At 46.9% G+C, this 15,709-nt stretch overlaps 1 protein-coding gene across 3 annotated transcripts in view; it reads right to left on the bottom strand.

The window, feature by feature from the left end:
- The window catches only part of Ift140 (intraflagellar transport 140), a 90,476-nt gene that overhangs the window by 57,072 nt on the left and 17,695 nt on the right, over positions 1-15,709 (bottom strand). For all 3 annotated transcript variants that reach the window (XM_057776806.1, XM_057776808.1, XM_057776807.1), the window contains 7 exons: positions 15,503-15,609; positions 13,982-14,127; positions 11,912-12,115; positions 11,075-11,147; positions 7,966-8,057; positions 3,107-3,234; positions 2,647-2,764 (listed from right to left, as the gene is read on the bottom strand). In XM_057776806.1, coding sequence (XP_057632789.1) covers positions 2,647-2,764; positions 3,107-3,234; positions 7,966-8,057; positions 11,075-11,147; positions 11,912-12,115; positions 13,982-14,127; positions 15,503-15,609 — 868 coding nt within the window. The remainder of the gene's footprint in view (positions 1-2,646; positions 2,765-3,106; positions 3,235-7,965; positions 8,058-11,074; positions 11,148-11,911; positions 12,116-13,981; positions 14,128-15,502; positions 15,610-15,709) is intronic.

Here is a 15,709-nt window from a genome sequence, read left to right as displayed (position 1 = left end):
CTGGATTTAACCTTGGTTTCAGGCTCAGCTGTTCTGGGTTTTTTAGGCTCAGACCTTCACTAGTGATCCTGACTGCCCTACCTCATGATTACACACAAGGATTTCTTTAAAAAAAAATATTTATTTTATGTATGAGTGCCGTGCATGGCTTTATGCCAGAAGAGGGCATCAGACCCCACTAGAGATGGTTGTGAGCCACCATTTGGTTGCTGGGAACTGAACTCAGAACCTCAGAAAGAGCAGACAGTGCTCTTAACCTCTGAGCCTTCTCTCCAGCTCCAAACATTTCTTAAAACAAACAACACACCTTACAAAAAGAGAAAAAGATCTGATTCTGTGTGCATTCATATTTGCCTGCATGTACGCATGTGTAGCACATGTGTGCCTGGTGCCCACAGAGGTCAGAAGAGGTGGTCAGACCCATGGAATTTGAGATAAGAACAGTTGGGAAGCATCAGGTAGGTGCTGGAACAGAACTGAGGTCCTCTGCAAGAGCAACAAGTACTCTTAACCTCTGAGCCATCTCTCCAGTCTCTACACACATGGATTTCTGAGGCTCAGGAAGTTCTCGCCTCAGTTTCAAATGCTCCCTACCTCGATCCAGAGAGCTCTCTACTAACGGGTCTCATGCTGCCTGCCTCACACTGTGGCCACTTTGTGTCCTTATCTCCTTTTGTATTACTTTGACACCATTGTGGGGCTCTCCCACACTTTCTTCCCTTGTTGCAGACAAGCCGCCTTAGGGTCAGGGTCCAGAGCTGCAGACAAGCCACCTTAGGGTCATTTCTCATTTCCTTCTTCTGAATACTTGCAGAAGAATCTCATGTACATGTACATACAAAAGAAAGTGAGGAAAGGGAAGAGCTGGGCTCAACCCCCCATTGCTCGTCTCCTCCTCTGTGTCCACCAGCCTCTGTGTTCTGTTAACTCAGTGTCCTCCTCAGAGCTCCCACCAGTGTGAAAGGCAGCCAGATGCTCAAGTCTTCAAAACAATGATGAGGAGACACATATCCAGAAGAAAACTTTATTCTAACAGCTCGAGAATCATAAATAGAATGTGAGTCCCTTAAAAAGACAAGATGAAATTTTGCAGAAACAAAAGACACTTAACAGTGATGGAAGAAACTGTCACCCTTCTTGTAACTAAGAGTCTGGCTGGGTGGCAAAGACAACAAGAAAAGGAGAAAGGGCTCTGAACAAGACACCACTGTCTCTGATGAAAACAACAACAGAACAGGCAGGTGAAGCTGTAAGAACAGAGAGTATAGGTCAGGTGTGTGGTGCAGCCTCTGCACTCAGGAGGCAGAGGCAGACAGATCTCTGTGAGTTCAAGGCCAGCCTATTCTACAGAACGAGTGAGTTCCAGGACAGCCGAGGCTACACAGAGAAACCTTTTCTCGAAACAACAACAATGACAAAACCAAAACCAAACAAACAAACAAACCAACCAACCAACCAAACAAGCAAACAAACAAAAAAGAGTGTGTCTGGAGAGCTGGCCCTGCACCTCTACAATAAAGTGGGCAGGAAAATTGAGCCAACCCCACTCATTGGTAGATGTGTAGGCAAACCAGGCCAGAAGTTGTAAGCATAGTAGAGTTCCCCCATTATTCATCTGTCATGTGGCATCATGGGTAGGGGAGAGATGTTACTCCCCCACCCTCCCGTCCATCAATGCCCAAGGCAGGTGGAAGAGCTGGCCCTGCCCCCCATCAGCTGCAGCACTTAGGAAAGTGGCCCACAACACAGCAGGACAACACAGTAGAGCTGACCCTGAAGGTGTAGGTATGGGGGATCTAACCAAGGACATGAAAGCAGGAGAACTGGCCCCACCCCTTGCTCATTGCTGCAAGGGGTGAACTTGCCAGGACAAAGCAAGAGCACTCACCCTGGTGGTGAGGACAAGGGAGAGCTGGCGGGCCCAGAACCAGGGTTATGGGTCGGCCCACACCATCATGCATCCCATTTGTGATCTCATGGAGCGCGTGAAGGGACCTGTCCTGCAGACCCAAAGCTGCAGAATTTCCATGACACAAGGCAACATCAAGATAACCAAGAGGAGTTTCAGTGAGGGTCCAGCATCAACAGTGTAGCAGAAACCGGAGGCCTTGAATCAGACCGATGACTCTTTGCAATGAACATTTGCAGGTAAAGAGATGTGGATAAAAGGGTTTACTGCGTGACTCACTGTCTCACAATGCAGTTTTCATGACGAGATTTTTTTCCTTTTCCCTTTTTTTTCTCTTTTCTTTTTTTCTCAAATTTTATTTTATTTTGTGGGGGGGAGGTTGCAAGGGCAGACAGTGGATACTAAGGGATGGGGAAATGAATGAGATGGAGATGCATGTTGTGAAAGACACAAAGAATATATAAAAACAAACAACAGTAACAATGAAAACAGAGTGTGTGCCAAGATGGAAGCAGGCAGGAGAGATCCGATGGAAGGCAGGAAATCGAGGAGGGAGAAGAAGCAAGGCGGGGGGCTAGACAGAAGGCAAGACATAAAGACCCAAAAGACCTACTGAGGAGAACCTACCCAGGCACAGCAGCCGGCTAAGGGCCTGTGAGAAGCCAAAGGCGCAGCCCCTCTTCCAGGGAGGTCCTTCATATGGAGCAGCAGAAGGTCAGCAGGGAAGTCAGCCTTACCTTGCTAAGGAGGATGCTAATCTTGTTCCCGTTGGCGTTGCATCTCAGAGAAGTGATGTTCCCCACATAAGGGATCAGTTGGGCCAGGTTCTTGCAGCTGCAGTGCACTTTTGCTTCCCTGTGTGAGGACAGGAGAAGAAGGAATGACCTCAGCATCAGGCAGAGGTCCCTTCCTGGCACCTTTCTGCTGATCACAGAAATTAACTTCTCTGACTGCTCTGACTCGGCCTACGGGTTCTGTTCAGCTCACTGCTTCGCACCTGATGCACTGAATCCCTAGCACAGTGAAAAGGGGGGTAATTTTTAGAACCAATGAATGGTATCTTCTAAGTAAGGAAAAAAAAAAAGAGGTGTCACATGAAGTAAGAACCTGAGATTTTTGACACTGTTCTAACTTTTTTGTCTACTGAATTATCTCATAATTTAAAAGAAAAAAACTAGTACTTGAAGAAAATGGTACCTTCTGGAAAGATCAAAACTTTTAAAGTGAGCTAAATCTGTCCCTGCAACCAGGAAAGTTCCACAGACATCTAGGAAGCAGGGGCTCCCCTCGGTCTCAGAGAACAGCAGAAGTTGTTTGACAGTTCCCTGGGGAAAGAAGAACAAGTTTAGCTGCACACTTCTACAGTGCCCATTTCTCTCCCAAACAATTCATCTCCTGCACTCCACTGTTCACCCAGTCAGTGATTACTAGTGGGCCAGCATGCATTTAAACTAGGGTTGGTTCCCTGGAAGACAGGCCCCTGTCTCAGTACTGTCTTGGTGCCACACGCCTCAGGTCAAGGATCAAAGATATACCAGGCCCTGACGATGAACACCTTTAATCCCAGCACCAGAGGCAGGCGGATCTCTGTGAGTTCGAGGCCAGCCTGGTCTACAAGAGCTAGTTCCAGGACAGGCTCCACAGCTACTGAGAAACCCTGTCTCAAAAAAACAACAAAAAACAAACAAACAAAAATGATCAAAGATACATGGGGCACTCAGCTGAGAAGGATCTATGGTCACACACAAGATGATGGAATGTAGCAAGGATGGATGGTGACTTGTAGGTTAGTCCGGGTGGGCATTGTGTTAAAGCTTCAAAGACACTTCTCATGTTGTCAGTGTTAGGTGCACGGTCATCTGGGTGGTGAGATGAGGAAAGGATGCGCTACCAGGATGCTTGCCTCACTCTGGACATACGCCATTTGTGGAAGGCAACTCACAGAGCTCCACACTTGTAACATGTTCATGCTTTCTGTATTTTATATTTCAATAAAATACTAAAGAAATTCATGTCACTGGGCAGTGGTGCTGCACGCCTTTAACCCCAGCACTTGGGAGGCAGAGGCAGGCGGATCTCTGTGAGTTCAAGGTCAGCCTGGTCTACAAAGTGAGTTCCAGGGCAGCCAGGAGTGTAACACAGAGAAACCCTGTCTAAAACACAAAAACAAAAAGCCAACAACAACAAAAAAGAAATCACTGTCTGTTCTGGGGGCAGCGTTTAAAATGAGGTGACAGGAAGACCCAGCTATCAGCAGGTGACACATACTGAAAGACAAGTCTGGCACGGCTGCAGAGTGAGCAATGAGAGCGCTGTCTACTGGGACGGAAGGCAGGTGGAGCAGAGGCCATATGGGCACATCATGCAGACAAGAAGGCAACACTCTCCAGCTCAAGTTTACCCACTCCTGTTGTGCTTCCACAGTTTCCACAACAAATCCAGCCTGTATTGAGGAAGAGGAAGTACACCACTTCTTCTTTCTCTGGGAGAGTCTAGTAGTACCTCTCACGACTCTCTGTCTGAAGCAGGCCCTCAGTCTGCTCTGGTTATACCTACAGGACTCCATCACCCTTCACCAACTCCCCAGTCTTTTCACTATGTAAGCACAGAAGTTATATTCTAATGAAAACCCATACAAACAAACCAAGAAGAGGCAACCCAGAATCTATCCTACTCCTGCTGACATCAACATCGGCCCGCCAAACTCCTGCCTCACTTAGGGCTCTGGCTCCAGCCTTGACCATGTGTGACCCATACCTTAACCCTCTCTAAAGGCAATTGTTGAGAGCTGCAGACCCTCAGACCCTGAACTTTCTATGACCCCCTGCCTGCTGTTTTTCCATGCTTGCAGCTGCTCTGGGCATGAAACCCTTATGAGTTCCTGATAACAAGGAAGTGGGTTCTGGTGGGTTTGCAGTAGAAAATCCCGAGAGCTAGGGCGTGGCCACTAGTCAGGGAGAGCACTACGTAAGCTGCCTTGGACCATAATAAAATGGGCATTCTTTCTTCAACAGTGAAGCGCAGCTCTGCGTGTTTTTTAGTCCCCAGGCCCTTGCCCAACCACGGTTTCAGGTGGTGCAGGTTCAGGTGGTGCAGGTACCACAGGTAATGGTGCAGGGAAATGAAAAGGAAGCATCTGAAGACACCTTATCACTCGGCCAGACATTAACAGAGCCACACATTTGCCTCCTGAAGAGAGATATGGGTGGGAATGAGAGAGGCCACTAGCATTTCCTTCCTGACCACAACCAACACACATGCCTCCTGTATAAAAACAGCAGACAGGCTGGAGGTGTGGCTTAGTGTACACTGAGTGCACGAGGTGTGGGTTCTATCCAAACGCTGTACTGAAAGACAAAACCAAAGGAGGAGGAGGAGGAGGAAAAGGACCCAACTCCATCCCAACTGTTCCTATAAACAGGTTCCTTAAACCGGGCGGTGGTGGCGCACACCTTTAATCCCAGCACTTGGGAGGCAGAGGCAGGCGGATCTCTGTGAGGTCGAGACCAGCCTGGTCTACAAGAGCTAGTTCCAGGACAGGACAGGCTCCAAAACCACAGAGAAACCCTATCTTGAAAAACCAAAAAAAAAAAAAAAAAAAAAAACCAGCTCCTTAGTTGTTTCCGATTTCCTTCATAGTCTGACATCTGCAGGTCTCCACTCTAATACAGCTTCCCCTTAACCTGTCACGGAAAGCAGAGCCTTTCTCTCCATGTCCATAACTGACGCCCCATGCTCACCAGCTGAAGTCAGAGTGCAAACACTACAAGACAAGAGACAGCACAGGCAGGAAGGAGACAATGCACTGGATGTAGGGTGTCCAGTAGCCTTGACCTCCTGCCTTCTGGCCTCTCCGCTCTCTCAGACCTAGAGGCTTTAGGAAAACATGGCAGCAGAAGCTCTACGCCAGCGCCCATTACTTCTTCCCAGAAGGGTGTAGGGGCCACACGGTGTGTCCTTCCCACATTGTCACAGTCCCACACCAGGGGTTCTTCCAGTCCCTTCTCAGCTCAGTCTTCACTCTGGCTGCCTGTGACCTAGGTGAGAACTTTATGGCAGGGGCCTGGATGAGCAGCATGTGAGGGACAAGATCATGGATGTGGCAACAACAGTGAAGAACATGGGTTCCAAGAAACAACTCAAAATCCCACATAAAAATCCCACCAGGGCCAAGGAGATGGCTCAGTTGGTGAAGTGCTTGTGCCACAGCATGAGGATCTGGATTCGAATCCTGGAAACCCACATGATGCTAGGCATTCCGACGTGCCCCTGAATCCCAGTGGTGGTCAGATGGGAGGCCAAGACAGGCAGATCTTGGTAGACTGTGGGTCAGTTAGCCTGGCTTATGTCGTAAAGTTCTAGATCAATGAGCCACCCTGTCGAGACAGAGGCTGAATACCTGATGCTGTCCTCTGACCCCATGTACACCAACCATGCACGTGTGCACACACACAGTCTTTCCTTTCTTTGTCCTCTCCCTCTCCTCCCCACCTACCCCACACACATACTCAACTGATAGATAAAACCAGAGACAGGCTCTCAGTCTTGTCAGAATGTTGCTATACATGATGGGTTGAATAGCTGCCTCCCAAAAGTCCCTTTTCTTAAAACTCTACTATAAAAGACCTTTTGCAGATGTAAGCAAATCAAGGATTTGTTTATTTTTATGTTTCTGGGGATGTACCTAAGGGCTCTACACAATCTATACACTCTGTACTAATCCATACTCGCAGCCCCAAGACTTTTAAGAAGAAATCAGGCCGGGCGGTGGTGGCGCACGCCTTTAATCCCAGCACTTGGGAGGCAGAGGCAGGCGGATCTCTGTGAGTTCGAGACCAGCCTGGTCTACAAGAGCTAGTTCCAGGACAGGCTCCAAAACCACAGAGAAACCCTGTCTTGAAAAACCAAAAAAAAAAAAAAAAAAAAAAAAAGAAGAAATCATTCTGTGTTAGTCCTAAAACCACTGACAAGTGACTTGTTTTCTGTGCTCTGAATGGAACCCAGGGCCCTCCATGCTAGGCACATAGTTCACCACTGAACTGTATACCCTAGTCAAAGTGTGGCTTCTTTGCTTGTTTTAAAGATTTATTTATTTTATGTGTATGACTGTTTTGTTTGGTTTGTTTGGTTTGTTTTTTTTGTTTTTGTTTTTCGAAATAGGGTTTCTCTGTGGCTTTGGAGCCTGTCCTGGAACTAGCTCTTACTGTAGACCAGGCAGGCCTCGAACTCACAGAGATCCGCCTGCCTCTTCCTCCCGAGTGCTGGGATTAAAGGCATGTGTCACATGTGCCCAGCTTGCGTATGAATGTTTTAATCACATGTATGTCTGCATACTACATACACGCCTGGTGTTCTTGGAGCTCAGCAGAGAGCACCAGATGCTCTGGAACTGGAGCTATGGATGGCTGTGAGCCACCATGTACACAGGGGAACCTCTGAGGACCAAGAACACTGGGGACTGGCAGCACGACTGCTCTGGAAACTGCGAGAGGCAGGAGCAGATTCCCTGGAAAAGTTTTCTGAAGGCGCTTGCCCAACCAACCTAGAGTCAGGATTTGACTTCCAGAACTGTGAGAGAACAAATTTCTGTTGCCTTATGCCAGTGGTTTGTGAGAATTTGTAGCAGCCACAGCAAGTTAGTATCATGTCAGTCCTCGGTTGTAGCAAGTCACAATGGGACGCAGACAGGCAGATACCTGACACAGATGCTGTGCTGGAGGCCCATCACTGTGAGAGGCCAGCACCGCTCCCACCTTGGCCTCACCGTCACGCTCACTTAGGGGGATGGCTCATGCAGAAGTATCATCCAAATTGATAGCACAAACCTTTCCTCCCATTTCATAGCCCAGTACAGTCAAGGTCTAGGGAAATGGACTCTTCCCTGAAAAGCGCTCTAATCCTGCCTCTCCATTTCAGAGATCACAGCAGGAATGGGGAGGCCACACCAGAGCCCATTTCCAGTGAGTCACCTGATTGGAAAATAGGATTCAGAACACAAGGCAGCATTTTCAACTGGGCTAGGACTTTACCATAAGTCACTGCCTATAGTCACTGACCTGCCAGGTCCGCACTTGAATTCGGTTTGGCTCCACTGTATAAATGTTTTCCTCATGCATTGCTAACACTGACGTTTCACACAGGAATGTCCCTGAAATGAAGGATGAACATCAAAACAGCATCAGCATGATAGACGTCCCTTGTGTGGAATCTTCAGTCAGCGCAGTCCTTATGGTAGCTTCATGAGAAGATCTGAGCTCCATGAATCTTACAGATGAGCAGAACAAGATTCCAGAATAAAAAAGGAAAACAAAACACAAAAATAGTACAAACACTAAACATATAAAACCAGCGCCGGGCGGTGGTGGCACAAGCCTTTATTTCCAGCACTGCGGAGGCAGAGGCAGGTGGATCTCTGTGAGTTCGAGGCCAGCCTGGTCTACAAGAGCTCCTTCCAGGACAGGCTCCAAAACCACAGAGAAATCCTGTCTCGAAAAACCAACCAAACAACCAAACAAACAAATAAATACATAATAAAAAAATAAAACCAAGAAACAAGCAGGGTGGTGGCGCATGCCTTTAACCCCAGCACTTGGGAGGCAGAGGCAGGCAGATCTCTGTGAGTTCAAGGCCATCCTGGTATACAAAGTGATTTCCAGGACAGCCAGGGCTGTTACACAGAGAAACCCTGTCTCGAAAAACAAAACAAAAACAACAAAAAACCAAAACAAACCAAAAAAAAAACCCCAAAAAACAAAATAACAACAACAACCCCCCCCCAAGAAATATGAAAACATACTGAAAAAGAAGGAACATCTGCTCTGAACATAGGGAACTCTATAGGCTCCTAGGGCCCTAGGCCTGATCTGGGAGATCCAACATGCCCACCCACCCTGCTCACCAGCCTCATCTCCTCTTCCCCTGGTTGAAGGTGCGCCGGTAGCACAACGCCTAGGGCAGCATGACTGATTAAGCACCTGTCCACATCATGAGGAACTTTGGAGGCTCCACGCTCCAGTCAAAGGTGCTGAGAAGCGACAACACACACGAAGCAGAAGATGTCCTGGCGCCTGCTGTGCTGGCCATTACTGAGATAAAAGGGCTCATCTTTGCCTCTCGGGACTCATGTGAAAGAGGAGCGGTGGTGTGTGAATTATTGTACAGTACAAGGAATATCATAATTTCATCACTCAGAGAACTTCAGACAATGTTGTGGGATGCACGGAGGTTCTTGTGCTTGTAGATGAGCACTAGAGGAACCAAGCACGTTAAACATACAGGCTGTCTCTTCGAAGGGAGAGACACATAACTTGTTTTTCTTTTCTTGCTTTTTTTGGTTTTTAGAGACAGGGTTTCTCTGTAGCTTTGGAGCCTGTCCTGGAACTAGCTCTTGTAGACTTGGCTGGCCTCGAACTCACACAGATCACATAACTTGTTTTTCACCCAGAAGGCTAGGAGTGGATGTGGTGAATAGCCTGGTGACCTTTGCACTATCTGTGTAACCTAGACCATACTGGATCCACCCCCAGGATCTTTAGAACATATCTTTATGGAAGGTGTCACAAGTATTCAACCTGAAGAACCCATCTTCATGGAAGAGGCCACATACATTTTACAAGGAGGTTTTTTGGCTGCCTTGGAACTCACTTTGTAGACCAGGCTAGACTCAAACTAATAGAGATCTGCCTGCCTCTGCCTCTCGAGTGTTGTAGCTTGAATGTAGTCATTTTTAAAGAGTTTCAATATAATCCTGTCTTAAGCTTTATTGTACACATAGGACTGAGTTAATTATAACCAGAAAAATGTTCATGAAATTGTGCTATACTTTTAAATATGCCTAAAATAAACCACTCAGAGTCAGACTCCCGAAGTTTGAACCAATACCTGCAAGAGTTGTGCTGACCTTAACTACTTTCTTGTCTGTGTATGCTACTCTGCTGGAGGTCACAAAGACATCCCCCACCCCCACATAAAGGGTTAAGGGAGATGAAAGGGAGTGGAAAAGACATGCGGGAGTGAAGTGATGACCAATGGACAGCAGAATGGTCAGCCTCCTAAGAGTGGACAGCAGAATGGTCAGCCTCCTGAGAGTGGATCTCAGAGGTGCAGATGGTGTGGGGCTCAAGTTAGAGGGAGGGAAGAGTCATGTCCCAAAGGTACTTCAGGAGGCCGTAAGACAGCGCTAAAAGATCTGTGCTCTGAATCCCAAAGCTTGTGATGACTACTACATAGGACAATAGCTGCTAAAGCCTCAAGGGGAGTTATTCTCGACTGTCCATGCAGGCCCAGTCCCTGTGAGGAGGGACTGATGACAGGGTCAATGTGGCAACACAGCCAAAGATGAGCTCTGTGACCATAAACCAAAGACTATAGAAGCCAAAAGCTAGAAGAACCAAATGGAATTTCCCCTTGAGGACTCAGGGGGGTATTGCCCTATTTGCTGCATTTTGTTTTTCTGGCCTTTGAAACCATACAGAAAAAAAAAAATTCCTGTGGTTTTTAAACCACCATACTGTTACAGTAGCACTATGAAACTCATATATCTGTGTGGAAGGCAGAGGTAGCCAAATTCAACAGAGAAAGTTGGAGAAACTGGTAAAACGCAGAGCTCAAATTTGAGATTGACTGAACATTCGTGAAGACCTACCTGTGGCCCATAGCTATGGCTGGCTTCAGCCATTTTTTTTTGTTGTTGTTGTTGTTGTTTTTCGAGATAGGGTTTCTCTGTGGTTTTGGAGCCTGTCCTGGAACTAGCTCTTGTAGACCAGGCTGGTCTCGAACTCACAGAGATTCGCCTGCCTCTGCCTCCCGAGTGCTGGGATTAAAGGCGTGCGCCACCATAGCCCGGCTGGCTTCAGCCATTTTACAGGACACTTGTGAATGGCTCCTTCCTCAGAAGGAACCAGATTGCTTATGCTCATGCATTCTTGTCAGTAGTTCTGGAGCCCAGAAAGACTTGCTGGTGCAGTCTCACTGTGTTTCTGAAATACCTTGACCACTTCACAGGAAGCCCTGGCTGCAGAGGCTAGCTGCAGCATTGGCTCTAGCCATTCAGGCACAGGAATGAGAGCGAACATGCCAGCTCTGTGCTAATCCCCTTACTCTGCATTAGAAGGCGAGGCAATAGCAGAAGTGTGGAGCCGTCTCTGGGTGTGAAGAGATTCTAACCTGCATTCCTTAAGGTAGATCCGGAAGGTTCAAAGACCGCTACCTGTTTTCCATTCCAGACGGCCACAGCATCCTAAAACGAACAAGGATGTCGAAAAGCAGAGATAAGGAAGAATGCAGTGCAGACCGCAGAGCCTGCGCCCTTCCCTCATCACTGAGTGGTACCATGCCGTTAGCCCAGTTTCACATCACCAAGCCTTCCATGGATGTGGGTTAGATCTAAAATGGCAGTGCATTTTCAGTATTTTTTTTTCACTTTTTTTGTTTTTGTTTTTTTGAGACAGGATTTCTCTGTCCTAGAACTTAGTTTGGAGACCAGGCTGGCCTCGAACTCACAGAGATCTGTCTGCCTCTGAGTGCTGGGATTAAAATCATGCACCACCATGCCTGGCTAGTTTTTTTTTTTTTTTTTTTGGTTTTTTGAGACAGGGTTTCTCTGTGGCTTTGGAGCCTGTCCTGGAACTAGCCCTGTAGACCAGGCTGGTCTCGAACTCACAGAGATCCGCCTGCCTCTGCCTCCCGAGAGCTGGGACTAAAGGTGTGAGCCACCATCGCCCGGATAGATTTGTTTTTTTAAAAAAAATACCAATCCAAATTCCCCCTAGCCCCCTCTTCCTATTCCCTCCACACACCTTCCCACCCCACCCCCTCTAATCCTCATTGCATGCTTTGTTTTTTTTTTTTTTTTTTTAATAAATAGGACACACATGGACATTCAGGATGGCTTAAGCTGTCACCAAGCCTCCTTGCTGTTCTGAATTACCCTAACGTCCCAGCAGGCAGTTCTTTTGGCTACACTGAGAATCCTTGTCTAACACCCACAGCCTCAGTAGTCACCTTGGTGGCGAACACTCCACTGATGTGCATGTCAGTACGCAGGCTATGTGTGCTTCCCGTGGACAGGAAGGACACGTTGACTAAGCTTGGGGAGATCTGCACAGCAGCTACTTGCTGGTGGAAGTGCGACGACATGGCTTGTTCACTGAGGATGGACACGGAGTCGGTGCTGCTCACTGCCAGAAGGTTCTTCCTGGAGCCCCACTTCATTGCCAGGTGGGGGAGAGTCAGATGCATGAACAACAGGAGAGACGCAGTCAGGAAGTATATAAACTTTCCCTATGAAAGCCTACAAGCCATTCCTTGTTATTTAAAAAAAAAACTTAAAAACTTAAAAAGTAAAATATGTACTTTTTAGGAACATTTTAAAATGCTGATAGACTTAAGTTGTGAACTAGCAGGCAGACACCAGTGTGGCTGTTCTACCTAGGGTCTGCTCTAACTGTAGGGCATCTGCTAGGAATTTGACATTCTGATTATGACATCTTCATATTTATTATTTTCTATGAACTTACAGGCAAATAAATTTAAATTTAAATTATCCAGTGGTCTTCTGCTGGTAAGAAAGAAACGTTAGTTTCCTAGCTTAAATCTGAAATGCTCAGTTCTCACAAATAATGAAGAGCCATGTAAAAGATCAGAATCGCATCAGAAATTGTATGGCCAGGAAGGTATCAGAAGTAGCTGTGAAAAAATCCAGATGATGAGCCAGGCGGTGGTGGCGCACGCCTTTAATCCCAGCACTCGGGAGGCAGAGGCAGGCGAATCTCTGTGAGTTCGAGACCAGCCTGGTCTACAGAGCTAGTTCCAGGACAGGTTCCAAAGCCACAGAGAAACCCTGTCTCGAAAAACCAAAAAAAAAAAAAAAAAAAAAAAAAGAGCTAGTTTCAGGACAGGCTCCAAAACCACAGAGAAACCCTGTCTCGAAAAAAAAAAAAAAAATCCAGATGATGTTGGACTCAGCAAAGACTTCAAAGAGGCTGCAATAAATATGGTACTTTTTTTTGTTTTTGTTTTTTTCAAGACAGGGTTTCTCTGTAGCTTTGGAGCCTGTCCTGGAACTCCCTTTGTAGACCAGGCTGGCCTCGAACTCACAGAGATCCGCCTGCCTCTGCCTCCCGAGTGCTGGGATTAAAGGCGTGCGCCACCACCGCCCGACACAATATGGTACTTATTATAAGCACCCTACTGCAATACTAGAATGATTCTGTATCATCAGATAGTGCCAATAAGAGACAAATTAAAAACAAAATGCTCCCAAGAAATGAAGCCGAAGCCGGGCGGTGGTAGCGCACACCTTTAATCCCAGGACTCAGGAGGCAGAGACAGGCGGATCTCTGTGAGTTCGAGGCCAGCCTGGTCTACAAGAGCTAGTTCCAGGACAGGCTCCAAAGCTACAGAGAAATCCTGTCTCAAAAAACCAAGAGAAAGAAAGAAAGAAACGAAACTGATATTTATACAGAAACCTGCACTCGTGTTAACAGCAGCCTCACTCATAACCGCTCCAGAGTAGAAGCAACCCAAAGTCCATCAGCAGAAAACCATGTTCTACCCATGGAACGGGGAGGCCAGCCATAAAGAGGAGCACTAACACCTGCCGCAACACGGGAGAAACAGGACATCCGGGAAGAAAGTCACAAAGACTGGATTTTATATGCTTCTATTTATTTATCTATTTATTTTTCATCCTGACCGAAGGTTCCCCTCTCTCCTCTTCTTCCATCTCCTCCCTGCCCCAATCTAGTCCTCCTCCAGGAGATGAGGTTTTCAAAGACAGGGCTGATCTCTTCACAGTCCCAGCTGTCTTGAACCCCCAGAGACCCACCTACCTCTGCCTCCTGAGTGTTGGGTTTAAAGGTGTGCACTACCACCCCCCATATAACCCAGGCCGGCCTCATGCCTCAGGTTCCTAAGTATTAGGGTTACATATCTATATAATGTTTTGTTAGTATTATTTTTCTGATGCTAAATTGAATAACTGATTTTTTTAAAAGGGCTCCAAGTTAATTATGTTCTGCCTGGCACAGCAGACGATGAGAACAGCAAATGCGCTACAGAGCTGGACTGTACCTGTATCTGTGTGATGTTTCCCTCCAGCTCAGTCGGTGTTTGAAGGGTCCACATGTCCTTGCCCTCCAGCGCTCTGCCACATGGGTACTTTGGCATTTTTTTCCACAAAGCTACCCGCCCTTTATTGGTCCCAGCTGCCAGGAGACCTACAGGTAAAAGCAAAGCACATGCTGCTTGTGGAGAAAGATTTTAGAGGTGCTGGTGGATGCTGTCTTCTGCTTCCAATCTGCCTTACTGGGCTGCTTCCCCAGTGCTGCACTGGTGCTGAGTGCTCAGCAGGGGCTTAGTGACACTGACTCACCTGCTAACTTTCTGTCCTTGGTCTTGGCACACTCAGGCATTTGTATACTTTCCCTAGTCCACAAATACTACCCATACCATCAAAGGTACAGACATTGATGTATATACCGTTAGTGAGACTCTTTTGGCCAAACCTTTCAAATATTATGTAAAATAAGAAGGCTTTATTGTCACTTGTTCATCTTTGACTGATAATAACAACTTACTTATCTTTTTTAAAAAAACAGTACCAGGGGGCTGGAGAGATGGCTCAGAGGTTAAGAGCACTGACTGTTCTTCCAAAGGTCCTGATTTCAATTCCCAGCAACCACATGGTGGCTCACAGCCATCTCTAATGAGATCTGGTGCCCTCTTCTGGCATGTAAGCATACATGGAAGGAATGTTGTATACATAATAAATAAATAAATAAATCTAAAAATAAAATAAAAAACACTACCAGCTGGGCGGTGGTGGCACACACCTTTAATCCCAGCAGGCAGAGGCAGGTGGATCTCTGTGAGTTCAAGTCCAGTCTGGTCTACAAGAGCTAGTTCTAGGACAGGTTCCAAAGCCACAGAGAAACCCTGTCTCAAAACAAAAACAAAACCCCATAAATAAAATAAAAACAGTACCTCACTATGTAGCCTTGGTTGGCACGGAACTCATAGTATAGACCAGGTTGGCCTGGAACTCACTGAGATCCACCAGCCTCTGCCTTCTGAGTGCTGGGATTAAAGGTCTGTGCCACCGTACCCAGCTTCTATTTCTGAATAGGCTCTAAATCTCACTATAACTTATTTGGTCTTGACACAATGCTTGAAGTTGTTTCTATTCTTTCCATGTCATGTCAAGAAATCTCACCTTTGAACTGGGCAGTGGTGGCGCATGTCTTTAATCCCAGCACTCGGGAGGCAGAGGCAGGCAGATCTCTGTGAGTTCCAGGCCAGCCTGGTCTACAGAGCTAGTTACACAGAGAAACTCTGCTTCAGAAAACCATTTAAAAAAAAAGGAAAGAAGCCGGGCGGTGGTGGCGCACGCCTTTAATCCCAGCACTTGGGAGGCAGAGGCAGGCGGATCTCTGTAAATTCGAGGCCAGCCTGGTCTACAAAGGGAGTTCCAGGACAGGCTCCAAAGCTACAGAGAAACCCTGTCTCGAAAAACCAAAAAAAAAAAAAAAGGAAAGAAAAGGAAGGAAGGAAGAAAGGAAGGAAGGATGGATAGAAGGAAGGAAGAAATCTCACCTTTGGCCTTACAGAAACAAACACAGTTTATATTCTCTCCTTTTTCAAAGCCAAACTTCTCCTGTGGGCTCAGTATGTAATTCTCCCCTCGCTCTAAGTCCCAGAATCTGTAATGAAAAGAGGAAGGACTTGTGAAGGGTTATATTAGTGCCCACCTCTGACCTGACGGTTGTGTAAACCCTGGGAAGAAAACTCGAGCTGTGCTCT

Source organism: Chionomys nivalis, chromosome 7 (assembly GCF_950005125.1).
Source record: "Chionomys nivalis chromosome 7, mChiNiv1.1, whole genome shotgun sequence".
Lineage (NCBI taxonomy): Eukaryota > Metazoa > Chordata > Mammalia > Rodentia > Cricetidae > Chionomys > Chionomys nivalis.
This window is presented reverse-complemented; position numbering and strand designations above follow the sequence as displayed.